The sequence below is a fragment of the Malaclemys terrapin genome, chromosome 6 (genome assembly GCF_027887155.1).
Source record: "Malaclemys terrapin pileata isolate rMalTer1 chromosome 6, rMalTer1.hap1, whole genome shotgun sequence".
NCBI classification, from domain to species: Eukaryota; Metazoa; Chordata; order Testudines; family Emydidae; genus Malaclemys; species Malaclemys terrapin.
Window position 1 is genome coordinate 61,863,387 of NC_071510.1, and position 19,123 is coordinate 61,882,509.

At 41.4% G+C, this 19,123-nt stretch overlaps 1 protein-coding gene across 1 annotated transcript in view; it reads right to left on the reverse strand.

The window, feature by feature from the left end:
* Nucleotides 1–201: 201 nt before the first annotated feature.
* Nucleotides 202–19,123, reverse strand: part of LVRN (laeverin) — a 71,975-nt gene continuing 53,053 nt past the window's right edge. The window contains exons 14-20 of the mRNA XM_054031269.1: nt 18,934–19,087; nt 17,257–17,351; nt 16,412–16,519; nt 12,251–12,421; nt 10,852–10,992; nt 8,568–8,643; nt 202–2,517 (exon numbers count right to left, since the gene is read on the reverse strand). Of these exons, the coding sequence (XP_053887244.1) occupies nt 2,371–2,517; nt 8,568–8,643; nt 10,852–10,992; nt 12,251–12,421; nt 16,412–16,519; nt 17,257–17,351; nt 18,934–19,087 (892 nt within the window). The 3' untranslated portion in view covers nt 202–2,370. The remainder of the gene's footprint in view (nt 2,518–8,567; nt 8,644–10,851; nt 10,993–12,250; nt 12,422–16,411; nt 16,520–17,256; nt 17,352–18,933; nt 19,088–19,123) is intronic.

Genomic DNA, 19,123 nt, shown 5'->3' on the forward strand with positions numbered 1-19,123 from the left:
ATGATGACTTATTCTTGCTACAAACTAAGGGCAAGCTAGCATCAAAAGAGACTTACACCAAGCAGGCTGAAGTAGTTTTTCTTGACAGCTGTAGTATGAGAGAGATCTGACGTTAATTGTGGATCAGCTTCTAATGTTTATATACAATTATATTTTTAAATCAATTGTCTTAGTTCTGGTCCAATTTTAGCATGCCTGGGTCCATAATGGAATCAGTAATTGAGGCTCTCTTTCTCTCATAGAAGATTTTGCTTATGACAGCAGGCTGAAAGGGTAGGGATAGTACTAGAGATACCATGTTGTTATTTTCATACTTGAACAAATCTAAGTAATTCTCTCCCTGCTATTCTGCCTCTACAGTTATTCCAAACAGAATTACCTGGAAAAGGGATACATTCTTAGACAGTTTTCGACTACCTATTCTCAGCACAGCAAGAAGCAGTATCAAGAGGTAAAAGATTCGCTTTCTTTTTCTTTGAGTGGCTGCCAACATTAAGCACCAAATAATTCTGTGTTTTCTTCCTGCTATTTAGTCTCAGGCTTGAAAAGAGATGTACAATATGGTATAAACCCTAGAAAAATCAATCACTATATTATTGCTGTAAGGACATAAAGGATATGTTATTAAAGAAGCACACAATTAATCAATAGTGATTTTGAAATATTTTCTTATTTACAATTGCTTTTGTAAATATTTACAGATTGGTGATTAAATTATTAGCGTATTTTTATTCAGTAAAAAACCTGACATTTCTGTAAACAAGAAAAGGGGAGAATGGTTACAAATAGCTGGGAAAGACAATGGTTTGGATAGGCTGGGTGCTGAAAGTTAGGTACATAAATCCTGCAATGAGATTGTGTAGAGCGGTGCCCCGGTGTCATTCCATTACCTTTCCACCTCACACCAATCCTGCAGGGGGCCAAATCAGTCCCTGCATCTATATGAAGAAGCTCTAAGTCATGCCAGCAGGGAGCAGCTCCTTTGCCATCCATGATCAGTGGAACATATTGCATTCCGCCCCCAAATCCTCCCCATCCTGGAATGGGTGCTGGGGACACCAGGAGTGTCTAGCATAGAGCTGGCTACATCAGCATATACATCCCCTGTGCTGACAGAATCCTCCAATCCTGCCTTAAGGCAGCTTTAATTATACTTTGCACCGTTGTGTGCTAAAAATAGAGTGTAGCCACAGCCATAGGAGCAGTGGGAGGGGCTACCCACCCCAAGTATGTACCCAGCCAAGACCATAGGCACGTACTCAGGGTGGCTAGCCTTTCCTGCTGCCAGCGCTGCCACAGCTACATGTCTCCTCAAGCTGGGAATCACAACCCCCAGCTCCAAGTTTAGACATTGGGGGTTGTGATGGGGCTAAGGATGTGGCTGTCAGCTTTCTTGGATGTGCACTGGGAACCCAATAAAGGATTTTCCACATTGAAAAACTCTGATTTTGAAATCCTGGATGTTGCTCTGTTTGTGCTCTTTATTTCCTTTATAACACTGCCTGTTACTTCCTCACTGGGTTTCACTAGGGTAATGTAATATTACTTTCTCTGTTTATAGGGGTAGTACTGCAACTTCGTTTTTTCATAATTTGTTAACTGTGCAAATAAACAAACCCACAAACTAATACACTTTAACCAAAAGCTAATACACGTGCTTTAATACTAATGGCCTGAGTTTTATTTGGCTGTCAGTCATCTCCATTAAGCCTAATAATAGGCAGGAAGAAAGTAAAACTTCTAAAAATTTTCTAATGAAATTTAGTGTAGATGAAAAAGCACTCAATATATAAAAACTTAAGCTTTGGATTCCTGTAGTGCCTTCCCTCTGAGGATCAAGAAGCGCTTCGCAAACAAATGTTCAAGAGTTAAAGTTCCATAACACTGCTCTAACTTACGTATTATTGTCCCCATTCCCTTTTCACAAATACAAAAACTGAGGTTCAGTGTGATTAAATGACTTGCCTAAAAGTCACACACCAAGCCAGCAGCAGAACAGAGAATAAAACCCAAGTCTTCTAACCTCCAGTCCTGTGTTTTAATCACAGGGCTGAGTCCTCCAAAGTGCTGACATATTTAAAAAATGTTTCTGCAGATTTTTCTTGACTTTATTTAAGGATAAGTCTCTCAAGCATCATCCTGTATGGAAATAAGATAGATGTAATACGCAAATAGTTTTCTTGCATGTTTTCTGTAGAATTTTATCCTTCCACTGTGAATAAGGTCGGCCTGGCTTTGTGGTTAGAATCTTTGGTTTCGAATATAAATCATGTGCTTCATCTCTTTATTAAATCATAAAATAGTATAAAAATGCTAGCAAGCTATATTCTAATATATATTAGAATAGATATGAGAAACAGATTTCAGAAGTCAGTCATCTATATTTTTCCGTAACCAATCAGTAAATCTGGCTATGAGTTTTCTCCTTTCATTATTTGCAAATTTAGCAAACTGCAGTGTTTCAGTAGTAGCAATCTGTAGATCCTTGTCCAGTGTAGTATTGTAAAAAAGCTGCAACTAAAAAAAAAAAAAATACATAAAGTTAGTCTACAGAGTACCTTGAGTGGAAAAATTGAATGCACTTTCGACAGATGTCTTAGACAGAACTGTCTAGATAAGAGCTTGTTTTTTACATTTAGGGTTTAAATTTACATTTAAGGTGCAATCCTGATCTCACTGAAATCAATGGGAGTTTTGCATTTGACATCAATGGAGCCAGAATTTGACACTTAAAACTTTAGTTTAGGAAGGTGCTTGCTCTGTAAAGCTCCTATACTGTGGCTTAAATGTTCAAAAGTGACAAGTGATTTTGGGGGCCCAGGTTGGGATACCTTAAAGGGGATGATTTTCAGAGTGGGAGTGCCCAGCACTGCTGAAAATTGAGCCCCTTAAAGATTAAAGCAGGAACTCTGCTTCTGCAGATCTTTGAGGCTTCACTGGCCTGGCACCTTCTTTTCTCTTTCAAAATAGTTCACATCTATAGTTACAGACAGCAGAGTTCTGGGGTAAAATTCTGTGCTGTGCCTCTTAGAGGTGCAGCACAGAACACCCAGCCCAGAGGAAGGGGGTTAAGGTGGCTTTAAAGCACTTCTCTGCCCTCCTGATCTTGGTTAAGTCTGTGGGCTGGAGAGGCACCCAGTGTAACTTATAGGCTTGCCAAAAAATGTGTGACTTTACTGCAGGATAACTAATGCGTGTTAGCTGTCCTGCTGTAAAATCCTAGCACAGACAAGGCGCTGTAGTCTCACCACTTGGTAAACTCGGTGAAGTCCACCAGAGGCCAGGGTATAGTGCTGACCTTGCCTAGCTCCTCATGGTAAAAATGTCAGTGCCTTGTCTCCACTAGGATTTTACAGTGGGATAGCAAAGAGCATTAGTCATTCTGCTGTAAACCCCCCCCACACCTTTGTTGCAGGGAAGACATAGCCTAAGTCAGGGTTTCTCAGATGCGACCACAGCCTCCTGGGCAGTGATTTGGGGGGGGGGAGCAAAGCAGCGGCCCCTCCCCAGGGGCCACCAGCAGTGGTTGGGCCCTGCCCCACTCTGGAGCCACACAAGCTGGAGGACCAGGCAGTCAGTGAGATCTCCACATTCCCAAAGGTGGTGGAGTTGGGCTTCAGCCCTGGGGTAGCAGACGGCAGGCTCCAGCTACGGGACTTCAGGCTCTGTCCCCAAGCACTGTCCCCTGGGTGTGGGGCTTTGGGATCCGTTCCCTGGCTGCATTGTGGCAGGCTCTGGCCCTGAGCTCATCCCCCCCATTACCTCTGGCCCCCGCTGCCTCCTCCAGTCCCCATTGCCCCAGACCCCCATTGCCTCTGTAGCCACCTCTCCATCCAGGGCTTACTTTGTCCCCGGCCTTGCTGGGGCTGAGTAAGTCTGCTGCGAAAAGTGATATTAACAAACATACAAATGCCACTTTTCAGAGCAGACTTACTTATAGCTAGCAAGTCTTTATAAAAAAAACAAAACAAAACAAAAACAAAAGAAACAACAAGAAAAAAGACAAAAACATTCAAAGCACCTTATTTGTGTTGCTATTCTGTTTAGGTCCAGTAAAGAATAAATAACTGTACATTATTTTTATTATTGAGTCTGCAAAAAACAAAACCCCTACATAGATAAATTACAATGCTTTGGACATGGATATGTGCATATTTGTTTGTTTTTCCTAAAGTTAATTAAGTATTTTAGGAAAAATTGTCAAAGCGGCCACCAGCAAGAGTTGGTGGCTGCATTCGGAGGCCACTAAAAATTTTGTTGTGAGAACACCTGGCCTAAGTTATAGTAGCCTCCAAGGGCTGCCCTTTCGGCCACACACTGCCGCCAAACTCCTCCCTGGTGCATGTTGTGGTCTCATACCTGACATGCCCCTTTCAGCCCAACATGCCCTCTGCAGCATGGCTTGTGAGGGGATCCTCGGAAACAGCTTTATGGCTGTCTTCACAGTGCTTGCTGTGGGGGAAATCTCCCCCCATGCTGGAACCAGAACTTTTAGGGTATATCTTTTAGGGTATATCAAGCTAAATATGAGTCAACAGTGTGATGCTGTTGCAAAAAAAGCAAACATGATTCTGGGATGTATTAACAGGTGTGTTGTGAGCAAGACACGAGAAGTCATTCTTCCGCTCTACTCTGCTCTGGTTAGGCCTCAGCTGGAGTATTGTGTCCAGTTCTGGGCACCGCATTTTAAAAAAGATGTGGAGAAATTGGAAAGGGTCCAGAGAAGAGCAACAAGAATGATTAAAGGTCTTGAGAACATGACCTATGAAGGAAGGCTGAAAGAATTGGGTTTGTTTAGTTTGGAAAAGAGAAGACTGAGAGGGGACATGATGGCAGTTTTCAGGTATCTAAAAGGGTGTCATAAGGAGGAGGGAGAAAACTTGTTCACCTTAGCCTCTAAGGATAGAACCAGAAGCAATGGGTTTAAACTGCAGCAAGGGAGGTCTAGGTTGGACATTAGGAAAAAGTTCCTAACTGTCAGGGTGGTTAAACACTGGAACAAATTGCCTAGGGAGGTTGTGGAATCTCCATCTCTGGAGATATTTAAGAATAGGTTAGATAAATGTCTATCAGGGATGGTCTAGACAGTATTTGGTCCTGCCATGCGGGCAGGGGACTGGACTCGATGACCTCTTGAGGTCCCTTCCAGTCCTAGAATCTATGAATCTATGAATCTACACTGCATCTGGGAGTAAGCCTCCCAGCATGGGTAGACAGACTTATGCTAGCTCAGCTTCAGCTAGTGCTCTAAAAATAGCAGTGTGGACATTGCAGCTTGGAGCCCCTGGGTCTGAGCCGTGGCTAGCTCGGTCTCCACTGAAGCCGCAACATCCACACTGCTATTTTTAGCTACCTCCAGCCACTCTAGTGCACGTCTATCTACCTGGGCTGGGAGGCATGCTCCCAGCTGCAGTGTAGACATATGCTTGGGGTCCCCTTCACACCACACCACCACTTCTCAGCATAAAGGAGCCAGAGTGAGGAGCTCTATCCAGATGTATAAAATTTTAGACATCAGCTTTTGATGAATAATTGCTCCCAAGGTTCAACTAGAAACAGCTATGATTAATAACTCGGGCTGGGTTTTTTTAGACTAGCCTATGCACAAGATCTATGGCCATCTACCTAAAGAGTGGTAGAAATGTTGCAAAAGAGAGATAGGCATTTGTAGGCTCGAAAGATCCGAAAAGGCTTTAGTCTGCAGTCATAAATGTAAAATGGAGTCAATTTTAATTTCTTCGAATTACTAATTTCCTGAATGGATTTACTTGTACATTTATGGAAAATACAATCTTTACGAGTTTGTCCACTCTAGAACTTTTTTCCTGCAATAATTTCCCATCAGCTCCACTGGTGGCAGTAAAACTAGCCGTACAATCCTAGATTAGGCTTCTGGGAGCCACTGACATTTTAACCATCATGTCATCTCAGTCTGTTCACAGCAGCTCTACACAACATGTTGTTAAAAACATCAGCAGCTACTAGTGCCCTGACTACACAATTTAGGGTGACCAGACATCTCGATATTAGGGGCTTTGTTTTATACAGACAACTATACCCCTTGGGAAAAAAAGTGTCCTGATTTTTCACATTTGCTGTCTGGTCTCCCTAACACAATTGTTCCCAGAATTGCTCCTACCAACCGAGCCGCACTGGTGGAAATTTTCATGGGGGGGAGGAGAAGGCTACAGTAGACAAGGACTAGGAGTAAATGCTGTCATTTTTGTTACAATCAATATTTGTTTTTATGCCTAACAAAAAATTTAAACTTTTTTAACTGAAAAGCTAACTGGAACTTTAAAATTCCTCTGTAGTGAAAATCATATTATGTATGAGGTTGCTAGTGCCACCTGTTAAAAAAGGTTCCCAGTGCTTGTTTTCAGTTGCTTAGAACTTGGCAAAACTTCAACAGTTTAGGTTGAAATTTTCCATGTTCTGAGTCTGCCTCAGACTGAATTTTTTGGAAAATTTCATCCAAAATTATTTAGCGATTTCAAAGAATGAGGCTAGGGAAAAAATACATTATTTTCCCCATGTTAAAAATTTCTGGCAACCTTTTTTTTTGAACAGTTCTAGTGCCCTCATGCTTTGGAGCAGGGACTTGAAATTTGGCAGAGGGATCTTTGTGTCATGGATGTGCCTTTTGTTGTCCCCCTGAAAATCCACTCAGATAAGGCCAAGTTATAAGCCTTTGGGGGGAGCAGAGAATTAGTTGGCATATGCTCAGTAGATACTTCTTTGATTATAGCGGTTAACTCTCCAAAGATTCCATCCTGATTGTGCCTGCTCGAGCCTCTCACAGCCCCTACCTGTAACCAAACTGTGCATGTGCTATCCCACAGAGCTAATGAGCATGCTCCAGCCTAGGGCTACAGGGGGCAAGCCAATCTTTCCCTCTAATGGCCAGGGAACCTGTCTCTCTTTTGGCATCAATGGCCTTCCGCTGGGCTCAGGAAGCCATCTGATCCAAATGCACAGGGGACAAAAGCCAGACCCAAGGAAGGAAAGGAAGTAGACTGGCACAAGGAATCTGGTGAGACTGGGACTGGAACAGGGAAAGAAATTGTAATTGGTGGGGGGACTGAAAGTAGTTGAACAAAGGGACTGGGTCTAAGAGCTGGAAGAAGCAAGGACAGGTTAGGTGGGGAGGCTGGGAGCTCAGGGGAGGATGCTGTGATTGGTTGGGCAATGAGACTGGGAGCTGGAGATTGGTTAGGCAGGGGGGCTAGAGGGAGGAGAGGTAGATCTGGTTGGGTTGTTTGAATGGGATTAAAACCTTGCGGGGGGGAGGGAGGAAGAGGAGACAAGAGGCTCTCCGACTGTTTGGGAGGAAGGCTGGAGTTAGGAACCAGGGGTAGGGAGGGGAGGTGGAGCAAGGAGAATGGGAGTGCAGCTGGAGAGGGGAAGTTGGGACTGGTTGGACAAGGAGACTGGGAGCCAGGAGGATGGTGGAATGAGTTGGGTAAGGAGACTGCCACAATCATTTGTACAAATTGTACAAACACTCATGCAGTGGTGACTAACTACCATTTGCACATGCATTCCTCTGACTGGGGGGTGAAACTGGGGGTGCATATTTGTAAGTTTATTTCATGTGCATTTGTAACATCAACAGACCCCAGTCGTCAGCAGGTGGGATCAAATCTGGGACCTCTGGAGCTTAGTGCATGAGCCTCTACCGCATGAGCTAAAAGCCAACTGGCTGTTAGCTAAGGCTGTAGAGCAGACTCATTTAACTCTCTCTAAGTGGTCTCTGTGCCACTAGATGGGACAGAACACCACACCCAGGAGGTGTGTGGGTTACACATGGGTTGTAGGTTTTTTAAAATCACTGATCTCTGTGCAGAGCTGCAATGTGGGAGTAGGGTTAGGGAACCCAGGCTTGCCTTTGGCCTCTGACTGTAATTGGAAGTTTGGTCCTGCCGTCCCCACCCTCAGTCAGGATTGAAGGGTGGCCAGGCCAAATTTGAGTGGTTCTGTAACACAGTGCACCTGCTTGGCTCTCCCATCTTTGCAGTCCTTCTGGTGCCTGTGGGCACTAGGCAGCCCCACCCCCCAGGGAGAAGTAGAGCAGGGGGAACTGGGCACCCTCAGGAAAATTGAAGGATTAAATCTGGGCTTTTGGTGCTTCCTTAAGAAGCTGATATGAAGGAGGAGGATGGGGCCAAGGGCTCCCACGACAGTTTGCCTCCTGATGAGATGGTGCCTCACTGAGTAAGAGCATGGGACGGGGTGTAGGGGAGAGAACTTTGAGCTGGGGGCATGGCAATATGGGGGGAAAGCACAGGGCTGGGTATGGGGCAGCAGGAGGGGTTTGTGTGTAGAGCTAGGTGCAGGGGGGAGAACAGGTCTGGGTGAAGAGGCAGTGAGGGATTTGGGTTGGGTACATTAGGAAAATTCTGGTTGCACCCCATCTCTATGTCTCAACAAAAACCACAATGAGTTTCCATATATTTATTCAATACATTTCATGCTTTCCTAGAAATATGTAATAAAAAAAAAACTATTTACAAATTGACAGCAAGGTTTAAATTAGTTATTTATCCAATGGCATGTAAGTAACTTACTTCTTGGATCTGTAAGTCTGTATTGACAAAGTTTTCCATAACTCTCAATAATTTCTGTAGTATTCCATTCCTATGCCTATAAAGTAATATAAATATCAGTCAGGAAGAGAAGCATTTTGATAATATGTTGGTAAATATGCCATCAGCCTGCGTTCCTCTTCTGCAAGCATATTCGCCAAGCCTAATGTATTATTATGTTGAAACTATTGTCTAAACTGAAATTTAGTAGTCCGAGTTCTCTCCTCTTTCCCCTCCCCCTCAATTTAAAGAAATATTCTCAGAGTTTAAATTAGTGAGGCAGATATCTATGCCAGATGCAGAGTGCAGTTTACAAATAATTTTCCTTTCTGTAAAAGGTTTGCTCTCATTCTGACTTGTCTAATCGGGTAAACTCAGCCATTTTTACACAGCCAAAAATCATAATTAAGTTAGAAGAGACTAGAGAAATATGCTCATCCATTGTCAATCACATGCAAATAATCAGGTGCAAGAGTTTGAAGGAGGAAGAGAAATATCAATGTATTGAATCAGAGCCATGGCATATTATGATATAAAAGATACTAGGGACTCTATCCAGGCCTGTAGTAAGCAGGTTAAATAATCATTTAATTCAATGGGAGTTATGCCCCCTTCATCATTTGGCCTGATAGGATTAAAATGTAGTTTCAGGTATCTCAGTGTATTCCTATTGGCAGTGGTTCATTTGAAAGGGATGAACCAGATTCACAGCAGCTTTCACATCAGTATAACCGTGCAGTGATCCGCAGTGGCACAAATTCTGCCAGGGGACAGGTTGTGGTGGCAAAAGCTGCCACAACTGGCCCTAAACTGGGTTAGCTTTAGGGGCTAAGTTATGTTGCAAACACACAAAATCAAATGGCTGCTCTAAGTTATACCACAGTAATGGTCCTCTTGGGACCATTCTTCCAGCCAGGGTTAGCAAGAGTGCAAGATGATATAACCACATCCCATCCCACTGTTTCACCTCCTATGCTCGGGAGGCTAGGAGCACGTTGTGTAGATGAAGCTATCCCAGCTTTATGCCACGCAGGATTCCCCTATGCAAGCATCTAACATTTCCAAATAAGAATGCATTTTCCTACCGTATAAAAACTGACTGCATGTTTGCCATACAATTTGTCCCAGGCTTTACTCTGTAAAGAGGCTGAACTGGAAAGTTTCATATTCATATACAGAAAGCCTGTATTGTCTTAAACCATTATATTGATAGCCTTGATAAACACATGATGGATAAAACTAAAGAGCAATAGCATTTTCCATCTGAAAGTTTGGATGGAGGGCCATCAGGGAGCCAGGGGAAGCTCCCGGAACTGCTTAGAGCTGGTGAGGACAAGCTCTAACTTATAGAAGTGGCATAAGGTCCTTAAATGACCGCAGAACAACGGAGTATCAGCATAGCAGTGCTCTGCTCTAGCATGTCTTTTCTGTTCCTCACCCCCAATATACTCCCTCCATCTCCTGACATGCCCCCATTCCCCCCATGTCATCTGATCCAAGAGCCTTCCTGCCCACTTACCCTTCCCTCCCCCCACCCATGTCTGACCACTCTTCAAACCTCCTCTGTTCATTCTCCTTGCTTCCAGAATCATACCACATACATACTAATCCTTCCTTTTTTATCTGCTCCCAACATCTCACTCCTAGATGACTGGCCAGCCTCCTGCCACAATATCTGGGCCATACCCTTTCCTACTCTTACCAATGAGTTATAGGATCCAACTACCTTCCAGTGCTTCCAATTTAAATATTTGTGTTGTATGGAATATATAGAACTCTGGAGTACACTAGTTTGCATGCTATTTAACAATAAATAAAACCTCACATTTTTATAATATTTTTCGCCACAAAGCACTTTATAAGGTTGCACTATGAGTCAGATTTTTAAATGCTCACCATCTTACAGTTGAGGCCAGATTTTCAAAAAGCTCAGCTCCCGTTTAGTCACCAAAATAGGGTCCAGATTTTTCAAAGCGGGTCAATACCCCTTAGCTCCCATTGAAACACTTACAGGGACACACACATACTTCTGTTGGGCTCTTTGAAAATCCAGCCACTTATTTTGGTGCCTTAATGAAAGCTGAGCCCTTCTGATAATTCTAGCCTTTGTATATAGGAATCACTTAGACCACCATGGAAATGCAGGCACCTCTGGAGTAGAACATCTGCCACTGGGCTCTACAGCTCAAACTTAAGGTAGAGAAGAGAGTCAGAGAAACAACTGCAGAAATAAAGCTGAACGACATAATTTGGTTGCTCACCATACCTTTCATTTAAAGCTAGCCAATTTTCTGTTACAAATTCCCATGCTATGCGTTGGCCAATCTCAGTAGCTGCCACATTTGAAATGACTATGGATATATTATCAGAAGACAATAATGAATTGTTGAGTGAGTACTGCAAATATCTGTTGGAAAAATACATTAAAAATATAATTATTTAGAATACAAACATTGACCTTTTGAGCTGCCTGTATCGTTAGAGTATCATGTTTAATATAAATATTAACCGTTCATTACTTACTGAGTTTATCTTCTCAATGTAGAAAGAGTGTTGCACAGGGTATGGGCATATTCATTTTCCTTATCTTTCCACTTCTCAGAAAATGTTAGGGGCAAATTATCCCTTCCACAGAAAAAAGAAATCCATGGACTCTTAGTTTCTATGGACTCATCCTGTCAGGAGCAAGGTTGGCGTTTGCCCTCCTGCAGAGGGAGCAGGACCCTTCATGCCACAATGGGGTATGTCAAGATACCCAGGAGATCTGTGGCATTTCTGTTAAGTCCCTAGTGCCTAAGGATGCTTCTCACCCTCCAGAGCAACATGGCTGCCAAAGGAGCTGTGTTCTCAGGCGCTCTCCACTGGTAGCTGCTACATGCACAGGTGCATAAGGTCGCCTGAATTTTCTCTGGCTGCACACCAGAGTCAGGATTGTTAACTAATTTCTAATTGCAGAATATTTACTGTTTGTGAGACAGAATTAGCCTATTTTGACTTTCCTCTTCCTAAGTGACTTTGCAGACTGCCATTTGGAAAAACGCATTGGATTCTCACTCTCTCAGGCACAGGGAGGAGAGGACCATCAGGGAGCCAGGGGAAGCTCCTGGAACTGGTTAGAGCTGGTGAGGACAAGCTCTAACATATAAAAGTGGCATAAGGTCCTTAAATGACTGCAGAAAAAAGTGGAGCATCAGCATAGCAATGCTCTGCTCTATCATGTCTTTTCTGTTCCTCACCCCCAATATACTCCCTCCATCTCCTGACATGCCCCCCATGCCAGAGGAGTGGCTGCCACAGGAGGCAGCTATGCTGCCTCTGTAGGCTTTATATCAATGGAGTTTACCCCAATAAGAGAGAGATGCTGTGCTTGCCTGTCTATCTTGTGCTTCTCAGTGGTGCAAAGTGGACATAAACGATCACAGAATCCAGATTCACTATATTTTTACTTATAAGCTAAGCAGATTTTCTTTGAAGACATTGAGAAATAATAATTATGGTAATTATGGACTCAATAATGCAATGTTTATAAAGCCATTTTTAGGAGTAGGACTGCACTTTAAACAATGGATAACTTATTATTGAATTCATATCTATTTTTGCCCTTAAACCAAGAAATTAATGATTTACTGTTAAATACATTAAAAATATAATTTGATCAAAGTCACCTGTAAAGCAACCATGACTCTCTGGTGCAACTCATGGCAAAGAGCATTATATCCTTATCTATTTCTGTGGAATTATTATGATTATACATTTTCCATGCAAAGTCCCATTCTTTATCACTTCCCATTGCAACACCATAACAACAGATTGTTCTTTTAATAGTAAAGGGAATCCTGTAAAATAGAATAATAGTTGTTGACACCATATTGCTATAAAATGAAAACAAGCAGCTAACATATGGCAGAAAGTTATATATTATGTTAACCAATTACAATCTAAAATAATCACAACAGAGCACTAAACACAGAACAAAAATCTGAAAAGCAACTAGAGTTGAGGACTGCATTTTTACATTTTATTATTCAAGCATTACCACAACAGTGATGCTTGAAGGTGAACTGAATAGCTTTTTTAATATGGCTGGGCAAATAGTTCATATTAGCCAATAAAATTAACACCCTAGTGTCACATCACAATATGGTGATGTCACATCCTAATGTGACGAATTTGCATGAAAACATCTCAGAAAGGCCTTTTGGAAGGGCCTAACCCAGCAGTGCAGGCGATAGGAAAATACTGTCCATTTCAAGAAGAGTGTCATACGTTTCGAGAATGCAAGATGAAGAAAGAGAATGGTCGCCTCTCCATGCAGCAGATTGTCTCCCATTACCCACACTTCAGAGGGTGGTACCTACAAAGTGATGATGAATTTTGCAACAAAACCCAAATCCAAAACACCTTCGGGCTCACCTACTGCTACATTTTACATGCTGAGACCAGAGTGAAAATGTTTGTATTTCTTCTGCAACAGTCAAAAGTGCCATTAACACTAAAACAGCACAGGGTGCTATATCTTTTTGGTGTTAGCAATATTAACTATTCTACTGAAATAATAACATATACATGTGAGGATCTCTATGCACTTTACAAACATTTTATATCAACTGGATTTTTTGGTTGATTCCCTATGGCAGGAAGGGGCCCACTGCTAGAAGACTCTGAATATTCTATTTTCCTAATGTCTCTGTATTAAATTACTTACCATTAAAAAAGACTATGCTAATTTTAAATTTCATTTCCTTGTTCTAAAAGAATAGAGCAAAACAGAAAAAAGGAAAACAATGGACAGGAAAATAACTGAGGAGAAACAATGGGGCAGGGAACCTACTTCTGGCATGATAGAGTTATATCGTTTTGTTTTACACAGCTCCATGGCTTTGCACTTCAACCATTCTGAAAATGCAGGGAGAGAGGGGACTCTATCTAGAGCACTATACACATGTGCAGCACACAGCTCTGTAGAGCTGCAGTGCGACACAGTTCTCCAATGCCACAGGGAATAGGTTAGGCCCATATTGCTCCCATGAGTAAAAGGAAGAAAAACCTGGAAGATATTGGCTGGTGGCTGTGGGAAGAGGGGAGCAGGGGCTCCACAGTGTGCTCTTTCCACAGATCCTATAAAAACCCATTACCCCAAGTCCACTTGATTGGAGCTCCATGGGTCAGGAGGAAGCGTGCCTAGGCAGAAAGGAATCGGGAGTTGGTTGCTCTCCATAGCAAAATCCCCTTTCAAGCCTGTGGGGATGTCACTATGGAAGATAATGAAATTGTCAGCCTATGGCAGAATGACTGCATTATGGGAGAAAAGGAACTTGGGGGGTAGCATGAATGCACTATGTCAGCACCCAAAAGGATTTCTCTGCAGATCTTGTGTCTGTTACTGAACTGGAAAACACACCAAACCTGTGTGTAGAAAAATTGTACCTCCCTATATATTGATCAATCTGGGGGGTGTGGGGAGTAATCCATGAACTGAAATTTAGGGAGCCTCCTCACCTCTATGCTATTTTTTCTTGTTAAAACTTAGTAGTGAACATATTTGAATCACTTCATAATTGCACTTGTTTTTTCAAATATAGATAGCAGCCATTCCTTAGTGAGGACTGGCCACATGTGAAGATTTAAAGACTAGCTGTCATGTGAATTAACTGTGTGCAAAGAAAGAAAGGTCTTATTCATTATGAAATCAGAACAAGTATATTTTTTTCCACCTAGCTCAAAAACAAACTCAAACTTTTGAAAAAGTGAGATTTTGGATTCAGACTAAGCATGGAAAGTTTCAGCCTGGAAGATGAATATTTAAAAAAATTATGAATAAGGCATTGATTTTGTCACAGAGCTCATGGAAATCATGAATTTGAATAAAGTCTGTGAAATCTTGGCAATGGCTATTAAAACAGATTTGATTCCTCCCCCGCTCCCCCAGCTGAGTAGCATTGTGACCTGATGTATGGGTTGCAGTGCCACTAGATTTGAGCCATCCAATTTCTGTCTCCATCTGTGGAGGGGTCGAGTGCCAAGCCTGAGTGGTGCTGTAACCTAGTGCTCCAGACTGCAATGCCTGAAGTGAGGAGCCAGGCCCAGCACCTTGGGACAGGAGTTCCACTGTAGGTTAAGTGTGGGATGAGCTCACTCTACAACTTATGCCCAACCGTAGCCTCACCCTTATTAATAACCACAGCTGCTTTTGCTACTTAATAGCTTTTGTGTAGGTGCACGTAGCAAGAAATACATTACTTGGTGATGTTCATCCTTCCATAATTTATTTCCCCCCGACCCCTCTGCTGTGAAATTTACTAAAAATTTCTGTGCCAAAATTGTAGCCTTAATTATGAACAACTGAAAATAGGAGATTATGATTAAAATCATCTTGCATCCTTAACTGCAGTATTTACAGCTGACATTACACAATAATAAGAATATTCTATTTTGGATACTAAATAGTGAGTAACATTTTAAAGCTTTTCAGTTTACCTTTAAAAAAAATGTTATTATGAGGTCAGTCATTACAAAGCTACTTAAACTCCTCCACAAAACTTTACTATAAATACTACAAGTTCTGCTGACTTAGCCATCTGATTATATGAACATAGATTCAAATAATAGCCAACGTTCACATTTAGTAACTATACTATAACAGGTAAAATAAAAATATAAAAATGATAAGAATAATAAACAGAACATAGACTCACCAGTGCCAAAACTATCATAATTGCATAGAAAAACAAGAAAAGAGGGAGGGAAAGAGAAGTGAGAATTACAATATGCCATATGGGCTTTTCTGCAGTGGAATACTCTAACATGGTTTTGTTGATAAACATATGCCATCTTTAGTTACATAAAAGTCCAACATGCACTTTTGATTTCAGTTTGTGAAATCCATTTAGGGTGCTTCTGGATATGTTCTTATTGTGGATTTATTTGGTTTTAAAATATTAAACAGTCTTAATAAAAACCTACCAAAAATAAAACATTGTAACTGTCAAGTTCTCCCCACAGCAATGTCATATACAACTGTAAAAATTTCCCACAATGATGCTATATGTCACAATTTAGACTACTGTGAAAGTCAGACAGTAACATATACAGTGTATGCAATGTAACAGAGTTAATGTCCCTGTGGAAACCTGCTTTTTGAATTGCCTGCCTTTTTATTCATTTACATTTTCAACCTTAATATTGTATAGGGCAATGGATGTCATGGCAGAATGGTACTTCTGCATTGCTTATTAAAATCCTGCCTAGAACCTTGGTCCTGCCAACAGTTGTCATGTGCTGCTTACATGCCCTCTTAGAGACCCATTGAAATCAATGACACTCCAATTTAGAGTAACCTTTGCCTGATCAGGCCCTGGGTCTGTAATAGCTAAAAGCTGTTTACAATTAATAGTTGTTAAGTAGCACATATGAAATGATTTCGTATGGGCAAGTGCCCACATCACAAACAGCAGCCACAACTGGCAGTGTTTGGCTCAGCTAAAGATTAAATGGGTGCAGACAATACCAGAGGTTAGAACTGAGGCAAACTGACAGAGTGCTGAGGGATACTTCCAAAGCCCTGTCTGCACTTTGCCTCTTTGGTGCTTAGACAGAGTTCAATTTCCAGGGCAGTCAATCTGCATCCTTCATGAAAGTCAAGTTTACCTGAAAAAGCACCAAATATTATATCAATTTAGTTTTTACAATTTAGGTCTTGCCAATCTGTATAGGAAGAAGAGAAGTATACAAGGAACCTCCCCTACACTACCTGCCCATGTAACGGCCAGTTAAATTTAAATCTGACTTACACATACATATCTATAATATTACAGTATCATTCTTACTCATTGTCAGGGTTCTCCATCCACTTAGCGTAAAGTTCAGAAGATAGGTTTAAACAGTCTTGGAGACCCAGCCAACATGCTGTATTAATAAGTTTTTCCAAATGAATTCTTGAAGGGACGTAAAAAAACAACACACATTACACATTTTGCATTATTCCAATGAATAATTTTTAACTATAACATAATTTTATCAAATGACACTGTGTCTCAGGAAGTCATCTGCTAATAACAGCAGGTTCAATAATAAAAATATAACCAAATAGCAGTCTCATGGCACAGAGATGTTCGTAGGGATTAGCAAGGTTTAAACGTATTCTAGTCCCACCACAAACCTATCTGTCCATGTTTTTACACTGCACTTGCCGCTGTGAGATCTGACCCTATCTTTATAACAGTCATGTCTCAGCAGAGGTGTTAAGGATTCAATAGCCATGCAAACTGAACTACCTTTAATCTTTAGAAGTGGTTCCTTTAGGTCAGGTCTGAGGTACAAAGGAGCAGGAGGACCTACTTGCCCTGCTAATAGCTATGATACTAAAGTTTTATGGATAGATCAGGGATATCATGCTCCAGGGTGTTAAATCACAATCATTTTCTAGTACTAAATTTACTAATCCGTCCCCTCCCCCCAATCCTGATAACAAAACAGGCAGCCCATCTTGCTGCTGCTATTTCATTTTAAAATTCACATATCATGCACATTTATGGTACTGCATTATTAATAATAATGTTTCAGTTACACTTAAATTAATTAAAATATCTTTCCTGCATACTGTTTTCAATTTGCATTAAAGTCTTTATCAAATCAAATCACTTCAAATTTGATTTTTTTTTAAAATACTTACTGATCAAAATAGTCATCCGCCAAAGCATCAACATTTTGATGAATAATACTTGCATAATAATGGTATATTGGCAACATTCTCTTTAACAGATATTTCTTTTAAAAGAAGAGAAAGAGAAATTACTTTCGTTTAGATATGATATTGCTGTATTTTTCTCTACTTACTTATTTATTTTGATCATTTTAAAATTGGAACTCTGGGTACAGATGCAAAATTTAAATAAAACATAAAAATTGGAATCAATGTCCAAAATACAGAATTCTCCCTGAACCACTCACACAGAGATGTTCCATTACAGCTCCCTTAGCCCTGGAAGAAAAGATGAATTTTGGAACTCGATATGAAGATTAAACTCAGACTCTGGAAAAACAACTAAGAAAGCAAGTCCCAGAGAGGAGGATACTGGAAAAATCCCCTGCCTCCTCCATATTAAAAATTCAGCAAAGTACTTAATCACATTTATCTTTAAGCATGTAATTTGCCCCATTGAAGTCAATGGCGCTACTCAAAGTTAAGCACATGCCTAAGTGCCTGCTGAATTGCGGACTAAATAAGGGAACTGTTAGCTCGGGTTCCTCAAATGATCTCATCTGGTTACCATACAGGGAGAGTGGCAGCCTGAAGTATTTTGTACCTAAACTATTTAGGACATGACAGGTTAAAACAAACTGGAAGCTATTACAAATCACAGGTGTAGTGTGTTCTCTAGAACAGTGGTTCTCAAACTTCTTTTTTCGCAGACCATTTGAAAATTGCTGAGGGTCTCAGTGGACCACTTAATAATCTTTCCAAATGTTGTTTGTACCGTTAGCTAACTATTGTAAAGCGCTTTGGATAAAAGCGCTACATTAAAAAAAACCTTAATATTAAATGTTTTTTTGTTCTACAAAAAAAAGCACACAACTCATATTTTAATATCAGTAGTCTTACCTTTCTAATGCAATAGATGTGTCCTCTCTCCCCCACTACGGCAGCCCCCGAGCTGGGGCTGGGAAGGAGGGGGGTGTCTCTCCTTCTCTCCCCCACTGCGACAGCCCCCGAGCTGGGGCTGGGAAGGAGGGGGGGGTCTCTCCTTCTCTCCCCCACTGCGACAGCCCCCGAGCTGGGGCTGGGAAGAAGGGGGGTTTCTCCCCTGCCGCAGAGCTGAGGCTGGGAAGGAGGCCATCTCTCCCAGGCAGCTGCAGCCCTGGAGCTGGGCAAAGTCACCTCTTTCTCTGGCCGCTGCAGCCCTACACATCCCAAATTCCCCCCACCCCCTCTTCTCACCCCACTGCCCCCTCCCGCGGCCACCACCTCACCTTAGATGTGCATCTTCTCCAGGGTCCAGGCACCTAATTAGTGGAGCCACTGGTGGTCCACAGACCATACTTTGAGAACCTCTGCTCTAGGAGAAGCACTGCTATGCAAGCAAACAGTTGCATTCCATACAACTAGTGGTGGTTGTTAGGCCCCCATTTTGTAAAAACTGATGCATGTGCATGTATTTTTGACTGATTAATAGACAAATCAAATAATTAGCTTCCATTTCTTAAAAGAAGAAAAAAAGGGCTGAACAAAATTTTAACGAAAAAGTAATGTACCTTGTGGTACATTCTTGAGCATTTATAAAGGATTCATGTAGGATCCTGTCATTTAAATGGTCTAAACTGTCCAATATGTAACAAAGAAAGATGATACCTTTAAAAAGGGATATAATTCATAGTTGTTCAGAATATTTTCCAAATTGTCAGGTATTAGGTTTGACAGTACTGAATACCACACAAATATTTCATCTTCTTTGGCAAGGTACTTTGTTAGTTCAAATGCAGACTCAATCTCAATATATCCAGCCCTATTTAAAAAAAAAAATACAGAACTGAGCATAGGT